The sequence below is a fragment of the Artemia sp. Qi Xiang Cuo genome, chromosome 19, assembly GCF_049724085.1.
Source record: "Artemia sp. Qi Xiang Cuo chromosome 19, ASM4972408v1, whole genome shotgun sequence".
NCBI classification, from domain to species: domain Eukaryota; kingdom Metazoa; phylum Arthropoda; class Branchiopoda; order Anostraca; family Artemiidae; genus Artemia; species Artemia sp. Qi Xiang Cuo.
In genome coordinates, this window is record NC_142812.1 from 25838960 (window position 1) to 25857368 (window position 18409).

The window sequence follows — 18409 nt, forward strand, 5'->3', positions numbered from 1 at the left end:
ATTGTTTCGAGAGCCATGCTAGCGGGAATAAAACATCGATTGATTATTAATCGCGCTGTGGAGTTTTTCTTCAGAGATAATATTCTGGGCGCAAAAGAACTAATCCTACTAAAATCTGGCATACCGGACCCATTCCGTAAGTCAATCAAGGATGAATAAAATGTCTTTGGGATTATAAAATACTTCGCCAAATCGGCTAAAGAAAAGTGTCAACTACCTACATTCGTCATTTTTGAGCCTACCGAGGTCCTTGCATGCGGAAAAGAGATAAGTGCATGCGTAACAACTAAAGTAAGTAATATGTTTCGTCGTTTTGAAGCATACAAGGAACAGTTGAATAAAGGTGACTTACAGTTTTTTGCTCAAACCAGCTTCCCTACCCAACCAAAGGCCCCCACAAAGCTGTCTGACTCTGTAGCTGTTACAAACCCCCGCCGCTGAAAACTTGGAACGGAAAGTGTTTATAGAATCTGCGTGTGGTGAATCCCTTGCTTCTGAGGTTGAGCTGAGACCAGAGAAAAATGGGTGGTGGGTAGCCGTTGTGCAGAAGGCTACTGCGGAGAAATTGGCGCTTCCGATTAACAATCATAATCTAGGTTCCAGTGCGGAAATAAAAACTCCCTCACACATCGGTATAGCTAAAAGGATTCCCGAGTCCCATAGTGCGGAGGTTTTGCTAAGTTTAATAGCCGGTTATGAGAAAGCTGAATAATGTGGAAATTCACACCCCTTCAAGCTGTAATTTCCAAGTAGAGATGCCCTTGATACTTCCTAAAAAATGCCGATAAAAATTGACCTTGAAGGCTTCAAAATCTAAGAATTTATTTATCTCCCGAAACGTTGCTTCAATTGTGACGAAATCGGCCACATATCGACACAGTGTAAAAATGTCAAGAAATGTGGCCATTGCGCTCAAAATTACCACAGTGCAACCAAAGAAAGCCCTTTCAGAACCCGATCCGTTGTTTGAATTTTGAAAGCATCAAATACACGTGCTACCATGCTAACTGCCCGTTGAACAAGACTGCAAGACTGTGAAGCCGAAAAAATCTGTTCGAAATGGTTGACCCCTATATAAATTAAATAAAAAAAAACAAGTTTTTTAACTGAAAGTAAGGAACGACGTTAAAACAAAACGAACAGAAATTATTCGTATATGAAAGGGGCTGTCCCCTCCTCAACGCCTCGCTTTTTACGCTAAAGTTTTTTATTGTTTAAAAAAGTGGAGTTGTGAGAAAGTCAAACTTTAGCGTAAAGAGCGAGGCGTTGAGGAGGGGACAGCCCCTTTCATACACGGAATAATTTCTGGTCGTTTTAAGTTTTAACGTCGTTCGTTACTTTCAGTTAAAAAAGTTTGTTTTTTTTATTTAATTTTTGAACGTTTTTGAAAAAATGCAGGTTTTGATCTTGGCTCACCGTACATGAATAATTAAAACAAAATTTGAATATTAATTTACTTTTATTTGGTTAAATGGCTTTCTCGAAACTTGTTTAATTTTATTTACGAACGTTTTTATTAGAAATAAATATACGTAAATTACGAAATAACTTACGTAACGAAATTCTATATTCATATATTTTTAATACGTATATTAGGGGGTTCGCCCCCTAGTCAATACCTTGCTCTTTAAGCTACAGTTCGAATTTTGTTCCAATTCTTTAAAAATGACCGCTTAATCACAAAAGCCGTTAATTAGAATAAATAGCTCTTATGAAAGTACTAAAAAATCTTTGGCTTAAAGAGCGAGATATTAACTAGGGGGTGAACTCATTCATATATGTAATATTTTCTGTTCGTTTTAAGTTTTGATGTTGCTGCTGTTGCAGTTGAAAAACTTGTTTTTTATATTTATTTCTGATCTTTTTTTAAATAATGCTGGGATCTGGCATCCCCTTCATAGCAATGTCCCTTCCCCCATGAAAACTTCCTTCATGGAAAGATCCTCCCACATAAGCCCCGATCAAACCCCCCCCCCACTACCAGAAAAAATACCCCCTGAAAACGTCTGTATGCTTCCCAATAACCAATACTATATGTTAACATTGGGTAAAGTTCATAAATTTCAGCCCTCCCCCGGGATTTTGGGGGATTAAGTCGTCCTAAAAGACATACTTTTAATATTTTCGAACATGCTGAACAAAATGGCTATCTCAAAATTTCGATCAGGTGACTTTGGGAAAAAATGAACGTGGGAGAGGGCCTAGTTGCCCTCCATTTTTTCCGGTCACTTAAAAAGGGCACTAGAACTTTTAATTTCGATTCCAAGGAGCCCTCCCATCATATTCTAGGACCACTGGGTCGATACGATCACCCCTGGGGAAAAAAAATTTAAAAAAAACAACAAATGAACAAGCATCCGTGATCTTTCTTCTGGCAAAAAATGCAAAATTCCACATTTTTGTAGATAGGATTTTGAAACCTCTACAGTAAGGTTCTCTGATACGCTGAATATGATGGTGTGATTTTCATTAAGGTTCGATAACTTTTAGGGGGTCTTTCTACCTGTTTTCGAAAATCAGCCAAATTTTCTCAGGCGCGTAACTTTTGAAGGGTAGGACTAAACTTGATGAAACTTGTATATTTGAAATCAGCATTAAAATTTGATTCTATAGGTATCAAAATACCGTTTTCTAGAGTTTCGGTTACCATTGAGCCGGGTCGCTCCTTACTTACAATTCGTTACCACGAACTGTTTGAAAAACGCGTCGTGTCATGGAATATAAAGGGTAATCTCAGTGCAAAAATCGCCGGGGTAGAACAAATTTGCCTTACTGAATAAATTATATGCATACAAGAACATTTTCTCTCTGTTGAATGTATAAGACTACTCAACATAGTGCCATCACATGTCTTCCTCGTTTTACCTGTGAAAAGGCCCAGAAAACAATGGCACCCGCTCTAGTGGACTTACCACAATAATGGATAGACATACTAAATCCAACTACTGTATTTGCCAAATCTGACCATTTCCTTGCACTGAAAGTGGGTGATACTGTCATGGTGAATGTATACCTGTGTGTAAATGTATATGTGAATGTATACCTGCATGCCCGTAAAATGTCTCTATACCTGCCGACAGATTTTTGTGTTTTTATTTATCTGAAGTAATTGAGTATCATAATTATTTTTGTACCCGCATTCATCTCACAAAGAACATGTTCCATTTCATTGGTTTGTTTTTGTTTATTTTCAAGCAGTTTCTTTTTCTTTCATCATCATTTTCGAATTCTCGTTGGTTCTGTTGTTTTTGCTATCTTAAGACTCAGACGGTGTGCATTTTGCTAAAGTTTCTGCTGGTCCTAAATGTGATTAAATAAAAAAAACAAGTTTTTTAAACTGAAAGTAAGGAGCGACATTAAAACTTAAAACGAACAGAAATTATTACGTATATGAAAGGGGCTGTCCCCTCCTCAATTCCTCGCTCTTTACGCTAAAGTTTTTTATTGTTTAAAAAAATAAAGTTGTGAGACAGAGTCAAACTTTAGCGTAAAGAGCGAGGCGTTGAGGAGGGGACAGCCCCTTTCATATACGGAATAATTTCTGTTCGTTTTAAGTTTTAATGTCGCTCCTTACTTTCAGTTTAAAAAACTTGTTTTTTTTTATTTAATTTCTGATCGTTTTTAGTTAATGCAGCTTTTATTTTGGCTAACCGTCATTGAATAAGTAAACAAAATTTGCATAAAATTTTTACTTTTCTTTTGCTAAATGGATGTCCTTACAAATTAACTTACCTAACTAACTTCTATATTCGTATATTTTTCTTCTGGCAAAAAATATAAAGTTGGAGATTTTTGCAGATATGAGCTTGAAACATATGCAAGAGATTCTTTTGATACGCTGAATTTTACGGTGTTATAGTAATTTAAATTCTCTCACATGTTGGAGATGTTTCCCCCCTCTTTAAAAAATCGAGTAAATTTTCTCAGGCTCGTAGCCTTTGATGAGTAATACTAAACTTAATAAAATTATATATTTAGAATCAGCATTATAAACACATCTTTTGATACATTTATTGACATCAAAATTCTGTTTTTAAAAGTTTCGATTACTATTGAGCCGTATTGCTTGTTTTTTTATTGTTTTTTTTTATTACGTATATGTTATTACGTATATGAGGGGGTTCTCCCCTTAGTCAATACCACGCTCTTTAGGTTAAAAGTTAAAAAAATTTGATTCACAAACCCCTGAATCACAAAGGCCGTTTAATTAGAATAGATAGCTCTTTTGAAAGCACTAAAAAAACTGTAGCGTAAAAAGCGAGGTATTGACTTGGGGGAGAACCCTTACATACGTTATAATTTCTGTTCGTTTTAAGTTCTAATGTTGCTTCTTACTTTCAGTTGAAAAAACTTGTTTTTTTATTTAATTTCTGATCGTTTTTGTTAAATAATGCTTGGAAATCCGGCGCCCTCTTCATAGATCTGTCCTTTCCCCAAAAGAAACATCCTTCGCGGAAAGATTCTCCAGTGTAACCCCGTCCTTTAGCCCCCCCCCCCCAGAAAAAAAATCCTTCCTGAAAATGTATGTAGACCTATACTTCCCAATAACCAATAAATAATGCTGGCAAGTCCGGCGCCCCCTTCATGGCAATTTTCCTTCCCCCATGAAAACTTCCTTCATGGACAGATCCTCAAACATAACCCCCGACCCACCCTTCCCGCCCACAACAAGAAAAAAAACCTCCTGAAAACTTCTGTATATTTCCCAATAACCCATACTATATGTTAACATTGGGTAAAGCTCATAACTCTTAGACCTCCTCCTGGAGACTTCGGCGGATTAAGTCATCCTAACAGATATAGTTATCATATTTTTGACATTGTGAACAAAATGGCTATCTCAAAATTTTGATCGGGTGACTTCGGGAAAACAATGGGCGTGGGAGGGGGCCTAGTTGTCCTCCATTTTTTTTGGTAACTTAAAAAGGGAAATATATCTTTTAATTTACGTTTCATTGAGCCATCCCACGATATTCTGGGAACATTGTGGCAATACGATCAACCCTGGAAAAAAAAAAAATAAATAAACACACATCCGTGATCTTTCTTCTAGCCAAAAATTTAAACTTCCACATTTTTGTAGATAGGAGCTTGAAACCTCTACAGTACGGTTCTCTGATACGCTGAATGTGATGGTGTGATTTTCATTAAGGTTCTATAACTTTTATAAGGTCTTTCCCCCTTTTTTGAAAATCAGCCAAATTTTCTCAGGCGCGTAACTTTTGATGGGTAGCACTAAACTTGATGAAAGTTATATATTTGAAATCAGCATTTGTTTCTTTTGCAAATCAGCATGATTCTTTTGATATATCTATTGGTATCAAAAACCCGTTTTCTAGAGTTTCGACTACCATTGAGCCGGGTCGCTCCTTACTTACAGTTCGTTACCACGAACTGTTTGATTGTGATTTTTCTTATATATAGGGTGATGATTGTATTGGGGATAGACTGAGTGACCTAGATTCTAACCCTTCCGATTTTTTCATATTCTGAACCAGGATAAAATCGTTGGAAATGAAGTAAATGATGGTGGGTTATTAATTTTCCAAAATGGAAAGATATATTACATTCCGAAGTTTCTGATCTTCCCAGTAGCGGTGCGGGGAGAACAGGATTTATAAATTCTGGAGTTTTTTTTAGTTCTCGCGATGATCTTGTTGTTGTAGTTCATAAACTGTCATTTCGTTGGATTGTGTGAGACTTTTCTTACAGACCTGACTCCTCATGTTGTTTTCCCTGGATATTAGTTTACTTTTAAAAACCAATTGACAAGACGCCAAGGTGGTTTAGCAGTACTAGTAAAAGAAGATATATCTTTTTGACGCCTTGCAAATGTTGAAGGTTCTCGTGAGGAATGCTGAAGTAATGGTGACTGAAATTAATCTTGGAAAAAATGATATAGTTTTTTTCCTTAGTGTACCGACCGCCTTCTTCTTTAGTCCAGTCATTCCTTTCTAAAATCGATGATTTTTTGCATCAAACTCATTTCCAAAATAACGATGTTATCCTTTCAGGAGATTTCAATATTGACCCTGTATAAGCTTTAAATGAATCTTCTGTCGATTTATTGTTTTCTTGCTTTTCTGCTATTCTGCATCCTACTTACCTAATACCTACGAGAATATCACCTAGTTCTGCTTTTCGTATTTTTACGTCTTTTTTACGTCTTTTTACGTATAGTATTTTTACGTCTTTACCACTTCATTTAAATTTTGCTGTTTTAAGTGATATATCGGATCGTTTTCTGCTGATTTCAGATTTGGCTTTTTACTTATAAAATACCGCAGGTAAGTAAGGAACGTCAAGTACGGTTAATAAATAAAGTAGCAATAAAGTACCTGAATAAATGCCTTGGTCTGGAGGATTGGCAGGAGGCTATATCCACGGAGGATACAGATATGACAACTGATACTTTTCTAAGAAGATTTAAATGCTGCCTTGATTCTAGCTGCCCATTTGTTACGAAAAAAATGCAGAGAAAAATTTCTTAAAAGGCCGTTGACAACTTCTGGAGTTTTACTATCAGTAAAGAAAAAAAATGATTTATTTAAAAAGCAGTTAAAGAATCCAACTGATTATAATATTAATAACTTTGAGATTTTCAAAAATAAATTAATCATACTGATACGACTGTCTAAACAACGGTACTATAAAGAGTCTTTCGAAGAAGCTCAAAATTACCCCCGTAAAACTTGGTCTTTAATTAATTCTTTTATAAAAAAAAAATGGGGAAAATAAATCTTAGTTTCTCGAAATTATTGGTTTGGAGGATGGATCGACTACTAATAAATCGGAGGAAGAAGCTGATATTTTGAATACTTATTTTGCTAATATAAGAGAGATAATTGCTTCATCAGTCATGAACCAGTTTGATTCAAGCAGTAATAAACATTTTTCTTTGCACTTTCCATTTCCTCAATGTAATTCAATTTTTCTTGAGCCTACATCTCAATTTGAAATAACAAAAATATTTTGTGATCTAAATCCAGGTAATTCAGTGGGAATAGACTGGTCTAGTTTTAAAATTGTTAAAGAAATTTTGTCTGCAACAATTTTACCATTACAAGATATAAATAATCTTTCATTTAAAACTGGAGTTTCCCCCTATACATTTGAAGAAGCGGGGATAATTCCACTTCTAAAACGTGACATTCCTGAAAACCCATCCAATAACTGACCTATTTCTATTTTGTCAGCTTTTTCTAAAATATTTGAGAGCGCAATTTATAAAAGGTTTTATGGTTTTCTTAAATTGTCTTATTTCGTCACAGATTCCCAATTTGGTTTACGGTCAGGACGCAATACTGAACACGCTATCCTTGCTCTCATCCAATATATTCATGAATGCTAAAATAGACAAGAAATTCCTGCAACAATATATTTAGATTTAAAAAAGCATTCGATACAATATCCCATTGTATTCTTTTTTGTAAATTGGATAGTTGTTGTGTGCGCGTTCGAAGGCTGGGGTACCTCAGGGCTATGTCCTAGGTCCTCTGCTTTTTTTTATTTATATAAGTGACCTTCACCGCGCTTTGGCAATTCCTTGGCTCAACACACAGATGTTACTGATTATACGACAATTTCGCTTTCTGAGAGGAACGACGAGGATTTGGTTGCAAAACTGGATGCTGCCTTTTCTAATGTTTTTGATTGGTGTTCATCCAATTTTATTTCTTTGAATTTATCGAAAACTGATTTTATAATTTTCGGCAGAAAGCCAAATATTTGTCCTCGCATTATCCGAGTTACTTCTTCAAAATATCTATTATCGATATCTCGGGTGAAAACGATAAAGTGCCTTGGAATTGTGATTGATAAAAGTTTATCTTTTAATACATATGTTCAAAAACTACGCTTAAAGATTTCAAGGTGTGTTGGTGTAATGCGAAGGTTAAAGTGTTACTTGCCCTACTCTGCTTTACGAATTATTTATTTTGCTCTGTTTCAGTCTAATATTAATAATTGTTCTATAGTATATTTATCTACATTTAAAAGCCACTTTAAACCAATATAAATTTTACAAAATGAAGCCCTAAGAATCCTGAAACTTTTTATTCCATCTTCTATTGCGCTTCCAAATACGTTTTCTACAGTATCTTGATATACTTATCTAGATGTACTTCCAGTTCCTCAACAATTTACTTTTGGACCAATTCCTTTCAACTGTAATTACAACATCAAAAAATTACCACTATATTACCTCAATCAAAGTTTGTTCTCCCAATCACAAGATTTAAATAATTATAACACTTGGCAAAAAAAGAGTGTCTACATTGACAAATATACTAATGAGAGATCTAAATTCGTTCCGTTTGTGTCGATAGTCCGGTATTGGGATGCTCACAAGGACCTTATTGATAAATTTACTTTTATCCTATTAATAAAAAGGAATAATAAATTGTATTTAGTTCATACTTATCTTTAATTTAACGTCTGTGAAATAAGATAAGTTTTTGTATGATTTGTTGCTCTGGTTGAAAAAGGGCTTGTCCGCTATCTTTTAGTATTAGTTTGTATTAATAATATTGAAATTTTCGATATTTATATTTTGATATATAATTTTCTGAGCTCGTCTACCCATGGGCCTAGTCAAATATATACATAAATATGTTAATACTAAATAAATGATTGATTGTTTTTATTACTACTGTTTGTACTGCTACGACCAATATTACAACTATTGAACTAAACCAAAAGCATCCAGAATCCATATGGTCAAAATACCATAGATGCAGTCCCTCCGTAACAGGATAAGGTATTAAAGTGAAACTTCTAGAGAAAGTTCAGGAGGTTGTGAAATGAAATCAAAAGACATCATGTGTGTCCAGATTGTCAAATGGGCAGCCGTGTGATTTCCCAGGAACAGCTAAGAGTGTTATATTGTAACTTTCCGGGCATGTTGTTGGGGATGTTTAGCTAAATTATTAGACTATGTCTGCATCCTAGGTTGCCAAATGGCGTGTCTGCAAAATTTAAGAAATAGTCAAGATTATTAAGCTAAAACTGTCAGGGCATGTTTATTGTGATACTGAACTACATCAAAAGAAACTATAACCATTTAGGTTGTAAAAAGGGTCCACCTGCAATATCTTAATAATGGATAAGGATATAAGTTTAATTTTTCAGGTTATGTTGAGGGGAATGTTGTAATGAATCCAAAGACACTATTTGCATCAGATGGTGAAAAAGATGTATCTGTAATATCTCCGGAATGGCTAAGGGTATTGAGTTAAGACATTCAGAGTATGTTGAGGAAGATGTGAACTAAATCAAAAGACACGGTGTGCATGCAAGGCTGCCAAAATTGGTTTAACTGCGATATTTCAGAAACGCCTACCGGAATTTAGTCAAAACCTCCAGTGCATGCTGAAGGGAATGGTCGATTAACATTTGTCTATACTCAGGGTTGTAATATGATAGTGGTCCGAATGGCTTCAGCCCTACAGAAGCCCAAAGATTATGCAAATTTTCAATCCATTTATTTGAAAAATATTCAACTAACAAAAAATGTCTCTATCAAAAGTTTTTTAGTAGAACTATTATTGAAATGTGTTGCAAAATGTTGTCCATTATATAAATGGCAAACCAAAATCATAATTCTTTAGGAGAAAAACCGAATAAAGCTTTCAAAATATTCCTTATATTAACAAGTAGAAAACCCAATCTTTATTTAAGGACGAACAGAAATTAATTTTAGCAAGCTTTTTCCACAAAAGAGGTATTTAAAAAAAAATAACTAAAAAGCTACATTAAAACTAAGACAGAGGGAAATAAAGTTAGATAGTAATCCAAGCGTAAAAAGAACAAAAATCACAAGCAATAAATAAATAAAACCCAAAACGAAAAGATTTTACAATAAAATAGTAAGTCAAACTTACAATAGACATAAACTACAACATACAGGAGTAGTAGTAACCCCTCCCCATGCCTTGTAGAGACCAGATCGTCATTTCAGTTTTGCTGAAAGCAAAATACATTTGAGGTATTTTCTTTTTTATAACTTTAATAAATACAAAAGTTCTGAAACCTACAGGAATAAATATCAGTGTATATTAAACTGTCAATCTGCATTTCATTAGTTCTTTCAACTATCTTTGTTAATACAATTACTTTTTCGCTTGTTTCTGTTGGTGTTGTGACAAATAAAACTCACAGTCTGAAATTAAAGTTGTTTTCAGTAAAGTGCAAATAATATTCTAGTCTTACAGCCCTACTCCTATTTAAAAGAAATTCTATTCCTTTTAAGTTTTACTTGACTATCTTTTCTGATTTTTGTTCATAATTAGTTTTACTTATTTATTGATGATGATTTATGTTAAAAAAGATTTTGTTTTCCCGATTCCTTTTTTTTGAATTGCAAAGTTTTTTTGTAAAAGTTTCCTACAGAGGGGGTTTTTCTACATAACCTATATCAGAACCCCTATATCGAGCCATTTTCTTAAAGACTGATACAGCGTCTTATTTTTGTAATTTGTCTCACTACGAGATCTTATCCTAAACTCCTAGTTTCTACTGGAGAACCAAAAATACACGGCGTGCCAATAAAATCCCTCTTTTGTCTTGCAAATGAGCTGCAGTGCCTGATTCCCCCCCCCCCCTGTTAGATTACCCACGTGTAAACAATCCATCAGTCTCGTTCAGTTGACATTTGAAGCATAGACCTTCGTCTTTGTGATCCGTGTAGTTGCCACGGGGGAGGCATTTTAGGTATTATGGATAATGACATTCATTTGGCCATGTTCTGTCTAATGTCACTTTCTTTTTGTGACCAACTTTCACATGTAATAACTTAATTACATAAGGGAAGGTCAATAGATTTTTTTTTCGTAGCCACTGAAGCAATTGTTTAGGTGATTTCCATACAGGTCAAAGCTATTGAAATGGCAAAGATTTTCAGGGCTATGTAAGATCACAGTTTATCAAGCCGATATAATGGTGTCACTCTGTTTTATATTCCTTACACCACACTTATCTTGATAAGCTTTCCTGAATCAAGATTTTAGCCCACTTGATCTACTCACACCCCAGTGACATTGAGCTTTCTAGGTTATGTGATCCCTTTGTGCCAAGATACATACCCTTCAAGTTTCAGAATGTTTTGTTCTATTTAGGCACTTAAGCTTTTGCGTGCTGTTTAGGTTTCACACCAGCCATACATACGAATTGTAATCTGGGCAGTGGGCACTACCCCTTTTCGGCAAATAGTACTTACACTGTGATGTCCTTTGGTTCAGGATATATTGTCTGTAAGTTTGAGGCCAATCGATTTTAATTTAAGCATTTATAATATTTTAAGTCCCAGAACGGTTTTGTCCTGAAATTGAAAACCAGTAATAAGACTTACGGTCATTGATGATGTTCAAATCCAGTGATTCCTATTCTTATATACTTAATTAGAAACATACAGTCCCATAATTCCTTTCAGTCTGGGCTGGCCTAAATTTTCCAATTCTGGCAGCTTTTTATCCCGCTGATAGAAAATATTTTAATAGCTCGGTATCGGTTCAACCATTTAGTTTGCATGCGAAATTTCATGTGCACAATTCAACTCGATCTGGCAAGAAAATTGAAAATAAAATCACGGGGACATTAGTCTGGGGATAGGCTAATGCTAAAATTACGGAGCCTCGATGAAATTGAACTTTCCCATGAATAGCTGAATTAAGCTTATTTCATTATTTTTTTAAAAGTATATGCTTTTCTAGGTTATTTTTGATTGTTTAATTAACTTTCTGATAATTGGGTAAGCCTGGTAAATATTTTGATTAGGCTAGGCTAATGTGTGATTCAAGGTAATCTAGTATTCAGATAGCTAAGGAAAAAACTTGCCTTTAGAATCATAATTTCCTCCTGAATCCAAATATGCATTAGTTTCTGTTGCAAATTTTAAACTAGCCTAACCTAATAGGCTATATCCTTTCTAATCTTACTCAAATATAGCCTATAGCCCATGTTATATATTTCCCATGCATTTACTGATTCTAAATTTTTGCACCATTGATTCAATTTACAGGTATTTTAACAATATTGATGCTAACAGAGGTATGCAAGCTGTATATACAATGAGAGTAAAAGGTATCATCTTTGAGGGTCTGTAAAGGGCTTAAAATTGAATTTGCAACAGAAAAAATCTCATATTTGAAGTCAAATATGAATCTAAATATGATTACTCTTAAAAAAAAATCAGCAAAGGGTAAAATTTTAGACAGGCCACTTTGCAATCTTGGAAAGAGGTTAGGTTAGGAAACTGAGAGGTAAATTTTTACCGAATCATATTATTGACTTACAACTAAAGTGAATATACCATTTGAGGTAAATTTTTACCAAATCATATTATTGACTTACAAATAAAGTGAATATACCACTTGATTCCTTTTTTATGCTCTTTCCAAATATAATAATCATTTTTGTTAGAAATGAATTTCACCCCCACCCCTATATACCAATTCAGGGTATATATTTGCACATTAGGGGGGTGGGGTAAGGTTTAAATTTACCTCCAATTTACATCACAAATAAAATTGCCCCCCCCCCCTAAAAGGCAAATATCAAACCTGTATGGGCAGATATAGGGGTGGGGGTAACATTCATTTCCAATAAAAATAATTATTATAGTTGGAAAGAGCATAAGAAAGGCATCAAGTGGTATATTTACTTTTTTTGCAAGTCAATAATATGATTTGGTAAAAATTTACCCAATATGATGCCTTTTTTTATGCTCTTTACAAATATAATAATAATTTTTGTTGGAAACGAATTTTACCCCCACCCTTATATATACCAATTCAGGGTATATATTTGCACATTAGGGGGGTGGGGGTATATTTATTTCTGATGTAAATAAGAGGTAAGTTTAAACTTTACCCCCCCCCCTCAACGTGCAAATATACACCCAAATTGGTATATGTAGGGGTTAGGGTAAAATTAATTTCCGACAAAATGATTATTATATTTGTAAAGAGCTTAAAAAAGGCATTGAGTGGTATATTCACTTTAGTTGTAAGTCAATAATATGATTTGGTAAAAATTTACCAACTGAGACTTTCAGAGAAGGATCTACAGGCTAAAGTATGTCTGGGGAAGGTATTCTGAAGTACCTACCTCCACTCCTTCTCCCTCTAGAGGGTACTGACCTAAAAATCTTAGTGTTATAAAAGTGAAGTCTAGCAAAACAGATCTTCTGCATGTTTGAAGTATAAGAAAAGTATTTACAGCTTCACAATGTTGCTCAATCCCAATTTATGAGGTTTCGTAGATCTGCATATACATTTCCTAATTTCAGAAAAAAAACTATTGATAGGCCTATGGCCTAAAATTCTACTCAAATAACAGGAAATGCATTTTTGAAGCAAAAACAAGAGAAAAAGAAGCTGAAAATTAAGGTATAATGTTTTTTTTTGTCAAAATTCCAATAGGTATACACCTGTCAAGTATAAAAATTTCTAAGACTTAGAAATTATAGCAGCTTTGAAATCATAGAAGACTTAGACATTGTAGTAGCAGTGGCTTTGTAATACCTTCCTAGAGTTTGTTTTTGGCCCTAGATTCATTACTCAAAATTTCATTATCCTAACCTAACCTCTTTCCAAGATAGTAAAAGTAGCTTGTCTAAAATTTTACCCAGCAAAGCTTTGTGCAGAAGCTATAGCCTAGGGTCAATATCCAGGCATTAGGGGCAGGGGGCTAGGATACAATCACGTTTGTAGCAATTATTACATTTTCAGGTAACTGTGTACATGGCCTCTTCTGAACTCAATAATAGTTTATTAGGTAAATATATACATTACTGACATAGAGAAGAAAAACCAACTAGGCCTACTCGGGGCATCCTGAGTCTCATTTTATTGGGGGGGGGGCAATCTTCATAAATTTTACCAAATTGCTACCTGATTTATGCCAAATTTTAAGCAGAAATCAATAATTTTGGCAAATTTTGCAAGATTTTGCCAAAATTTCCACCTTTAACAAAAGTTTTACCAAATGCCAAAAAAGTTAAAGGGCAGTGCTCCCCCCCCCAGGACGTCCCTGCACCTACTTGATGCCTTTTTCATGCTCTTTCAAAATATATTAATTGTTTCACATTCACCCCCCCCCCTGATGGTCAGTGCTGTAATTTTGTCAAAATCTTTGGGAGAAGAGGCAAAATTGGAGCCAATTTCCTAGAAACAAGTGAAAACTAAAAAATTAGCCATAATAGTACCACCAAGGTAAAGAAATACTATATAAAACTTATTCTTTTTTGGGGATGCTTGAATTATGCAGCCTTATCTTAGTTTTGACAAAATTTTTGAAGAAACTAAATTTCAGCTGGGGGGGGGGGAGGCAAACTAGGGCATGGGGGAGAAAACCAAGGTCTGGGAGAGGCAGTTTCCCACTGTCCCATAGCAAATTATGCCCCTGTTGATGGTCCTGTATTTAGCTGTAATAAGTATATTTCTCTGTTGTTTTACCTCTCTTGATGCTTTGTTTTCTTTGTGGATAGATTCCTTGGATGTCAAATACTACTTAAAGAATGTTTATTAATCTGATAACACCAGATATAAATATGATAATTACAGTTGTATCCCCCCACTGAATAGGATCAGATATTTAAATATACTTAGCCCTAGGCTATGTAAAAATAAAATAATGATTTTATATTATTTCATGTTATAAGCCAACTTTTCAGTGAAATTAATTTTAAATAAACTTTCAGAAAAAACCTTTTCAAACATAAGTAAAGAGCCATATTAAACTTAAGATCTGCAGAAATAAAGTCTAATAGTAGTTTAAACTTAAAATAACCAGAGATTACTATTAAAGAATAAATGAAATCCAAGACAAACAGGAGTTAAATAAAGGTACATATCAAAAAAAGATAACAAGATTGATATAGATGAATAAATAAACTTTAAAGTAGTAAAAACTAAACTGAATATTCAAGCCACTTTAAATTCTGCCACTTTAATAGACAATATTTTCATTTCTCATTCTTCTAATTTGAAGTTTACTTCTGGTCTTGTTTTCACTGATCTTTCTGATCACTTCCCTATTTATGTTTCACTTTTTGTGCCTCAAACTGAGATTGTTGTGGATGAGCGGGGTGAGTTTTCTTTTAGAACTTCCACAGATAAAGAAATTTCTAATTTAATACATAGTCTTCAGAGTAATGATTGGTCTAGTGTTCTTGAAGCTAATGATGTTGATTGTGCAACGAGTTTATTTTTGTGTCGTATGGGAGCTCTGTTGGATAAACATTTTCCTCTTAGAAAGAGGCCAAGGAAATCCATACCTAAATGTCCATGGATGTCTAGAGGTCTGATCAATGCTACACATATGAAGGCGTCTCTGTTTAAGGCTGCATGTAAAAGTAAGACACAGGATGATCTTTTGAAGTATAAACTTTATAAAAATGTGCTTACTTCTTCAGTACGTGCAGCCAAAAAGCTATATTTTTCGCGTCGAATTGATGAGTGTAAGGTGAATTTACGGAAGGTTTGGACTGGAGTTAATGATGATCTTTTCCACAAGAAACTCACACAGTCCCCCCCCTTGTGTGTACAAAGCAGCTGATTGATCTTCTGTGGACAAAAATTCTTCAGCAAGAACCTTCAATTCGTATTTCACCTCACTTCCTTCAGCTTCTAATCCACCCTACTGCAGAATAAGTAGTTTTCCCTTAGCAGAAAAGTCATTTTTCCATGCAGTGATACCGAAATTTCTAACATTATTTCTCAGCTTTCAAGTAGCTGTACAGTTGATGGTTTTGGTTTGAGCTGTAATGTTCTTAAAAAAATTGGTCAGTTTGTTTCTAACCCCATCTCACACATAACTAACCTCTATCTTTCTTCTGGTGTTTTTCCTCATTTATTTAAGGTTGCTAATGTTGTACATTTGTTTAAAAAATGTGAGTCTTCTCTAATTTCAAACTATATGTATATTTCTCTCCTTCCTATAATTTCTAAGGTTGTTGAAAAAGTAGTGTATTGTAGACTCTCTTCATTTGTATTTAGTACTAATACGACTGCAGGTAATTCTCTCATAACTAACCATCATTATGGCTTTCGTCCCAGTTTTTCTACCTTGCATGCACTTTCAGATGCAACAGAGTTTGTGCGTGTTAATCTTGACAAGGGCTTGTGTGTTTTGGGTCTATTTCTTGACTTTTCAAAGGCATTTGATATGGTCGTTCACTCTGTTCTTTTGTCTAAATTATCTTCATTTGGAGTGCATGGGGTCCCACTTGAATGGTTTAGTTCTTACCTCTCAGGGAAATCTCAGTATGTTTCAGTTAATGGTACTTCTTCCTCTACCTTGCCTATTTTGAAAGGTGTCCCACAGGGCTCTGTGCTTGGATCACTTTTGTTTTTAATTTATATTAATGATCTTGTTGATGGTCTTCATCCCCTTGTGCACCCTATACTTTTTGCTGATGACAGTAACTTCTTCATTGCTGCAGTAGACCTGCCATCTGCCATTTCCCTAGCTCAAGGTCTTCTTGATAAAGTAAAAGATTGGTGCTGGTCAAATGGTATGACTCTCAACAGCCAAAAAAGTGCCATTGTACACTTTAGAACCCCTTATTGTATGAGAGACGCAAGGGAACCAACCATCCTGACTTATGGGAATGATATTATACCGCAAGCTACTATAGTGAAATTTCTTGGTGTGTATCTTGACTGTTTTCTTTCTCTTAAACCCCATATAACTCATACCCGTTCCCTTGTCCTCCGCCAATCTTCATTGTTATACAGGGTTAACTCATTTCTTCCCCCTGATGTTATGCTTTCTCTTTATTATGCTTTTATTTTTCCTTACCTTTCTTATTGCTGTTCTGTCTGGGGTAGTACTAATAAATCTCTTCTCTGCTCACTTCAAAGAGCCCAAAATAGGGCAGTGAAGGCTACTTTTCTTCTTCCTCGTTTTTACCCTTCCTCTGATCTTTATAATGATACTGGAATAGCTCCGCTGGATCGTATTGTGGGTAAAAGTTACCTTTATTTAGCACATTCTGCTTTTCTAGGTAGACTCCCACCATCTCTGCAGCAGTTTTTCTTTCTGTCAGGCTCAGGTAGGTACTCTTCTTCTTTACGTAGCTCTTATCGCAGGTTCATTTTACCTAAGCGTTCATCGACAGCAGGTCAGAGGTCTCCTGTTTATCAATCTATTTTACTATGGAACTCCATCCCTCCTGATGTCCCTCTATCTCTTTCTGCAAAGGCACTTTCTCGCTGGGTATTTCCAGTATAGTATTTTCCCCTTTTTTATTCATTTTTTTCATTATATCCACATTTTTTTATTTTTTTTTTTTTTTTTTTTTTTTTAATTCAATATATTTAAAATAATTCTCCTATTTTCTCCTATTATTTCTCCTATTTTCATAAATGTCTCTTATCTAATTTTATTTTATTTATTTATTTATTTTTTTTTTCTAGTGCTTTATAATAGTGTCTTATTTGTTTTGTTGACCCTGTACAAGCTTAGCTTCTTGGGCGTGTTTAAATTTTAAGTTTGTAATTGTATTGTTTTTTTTTTTTAGTATTAATAAATTGATTGATTGAAGCCAAACTTTAAAAAAATACTTCAAGCAGAAGTTTGGAGAAAATTAATACAGAAGCATTAAAGTTCCAAAATCTATTGTATCATTTGTATTTTATTAATAATAATAATAAAGATGACTAGAAAGAACTAATAAAATGAAAATCTAATGTATAGTAATATTAGTCAATGATGCAATAGGCTTCAGAAAGTTAAGAGAGAGGGTAGGGGCAGTAACTGAAGTACTGTTTGAAGTAATTTTTGTTTGTTTCTAGTTTGACTTGAATGATCCATTTAATTATTACTCACAGTTGTGTGTTTTTATGAAGACCTCTGCACTGAATAATTTTTACACTTTTATAAGACAATCCATGGGAGCTACCTGTTTAAGTACTCAATTCTTTGGAGATTTCTTTATGGGCATGCTGGTTGTTGTGACCCTCTGAGGTTAGCCATTTAATATTCTTTTTCAGTCCACAATGTTTTGCTCTATCTCAGATTGAAATATTTTGAGAAATGTTTCAATTAGAAGAGGATGTGACATTCCAAATATGTTTGGGATTGTAGATGGTCATGCATGATCCTAAACCTGTGTGGAAAGGTCTACTTATTTATCATTATATCCATGCAAATAACCTATTGGAACTTGATTGAATTTGGTAGGGGTTAGTAGCTAGGACTTCTGTTGTGCTTTTAGATGGTTCAAGTCTAACTCAATTAACATTGTTGCTTATGGTGCTGTCTAACAAAAATCAAAGGATCTTAGCTGCTGTAGTTTCTGATCTTCTTAGGATTTGTTTATTATTAATTAAAAAAAGCTCTCCAAAAAATAAGATTGTCAAAGAACAGTAAAGCCCATTTCAAACGTAAGCTCAGCAGATAAAAATAC

General features: G+C 34.4%; 2 protein-coding genes across 8 annotated transcripts in view; one reads left to right on the top strand and one right to left on the bottom strand.

Moving 5' to 3' along the window:
• LOC148940661 (uncharacterized) overlaps positions 1-11439 on the bottom strand; it is a 31398-nt gene extending 19959 nt beyond the window's left edge. The window contains exon 1 of the mRNA XM_089105487.1: positions 11348-11439. Coding sequence (XP_088961613.1) covers positions 11348-11353 — 6 coding nt within the window. The 5' untranslated portion in view covers positions 11354-11439. The remainder of the gene's footprint in view (positions 1-11347) is intronic.
• Positions 11440-11560: 121 nt separating this feature from the next.
• LOC148940662 (GDP-Man:Man(3)GlcNAc(2)-PP-Dol alpha-1,2-mannosyltransferase-like) overlaps positions 11561-18409 on the top strand; it is a 38364-nt gene continuing 31515 nt past the window's right edge. For 2 of the 7 annotated variants that reach the window (XM_089105476.1, XM_089105478.1), the window contains exons 1-2: positions 11565-11692; positions 17006-17053. Coding sequence is in view for 1 of the 7 variants with exons in the window: in XM_089105474.1 (XP_088961600.1) it covers positions 16765-17053 (289 nt within the window). In the remaining 6 variants the exon portion in view is untranslated. Of the gene's footprint in view, positions 11693-16745; positions 17054-17884; positions 17968-18409 lie in introns of those variants that run through there. The other 5 variants (XM_089105477.1, XM_089105479.1, XM_089105475.1 and 2 more) reach the window with 4 other exon arrangements.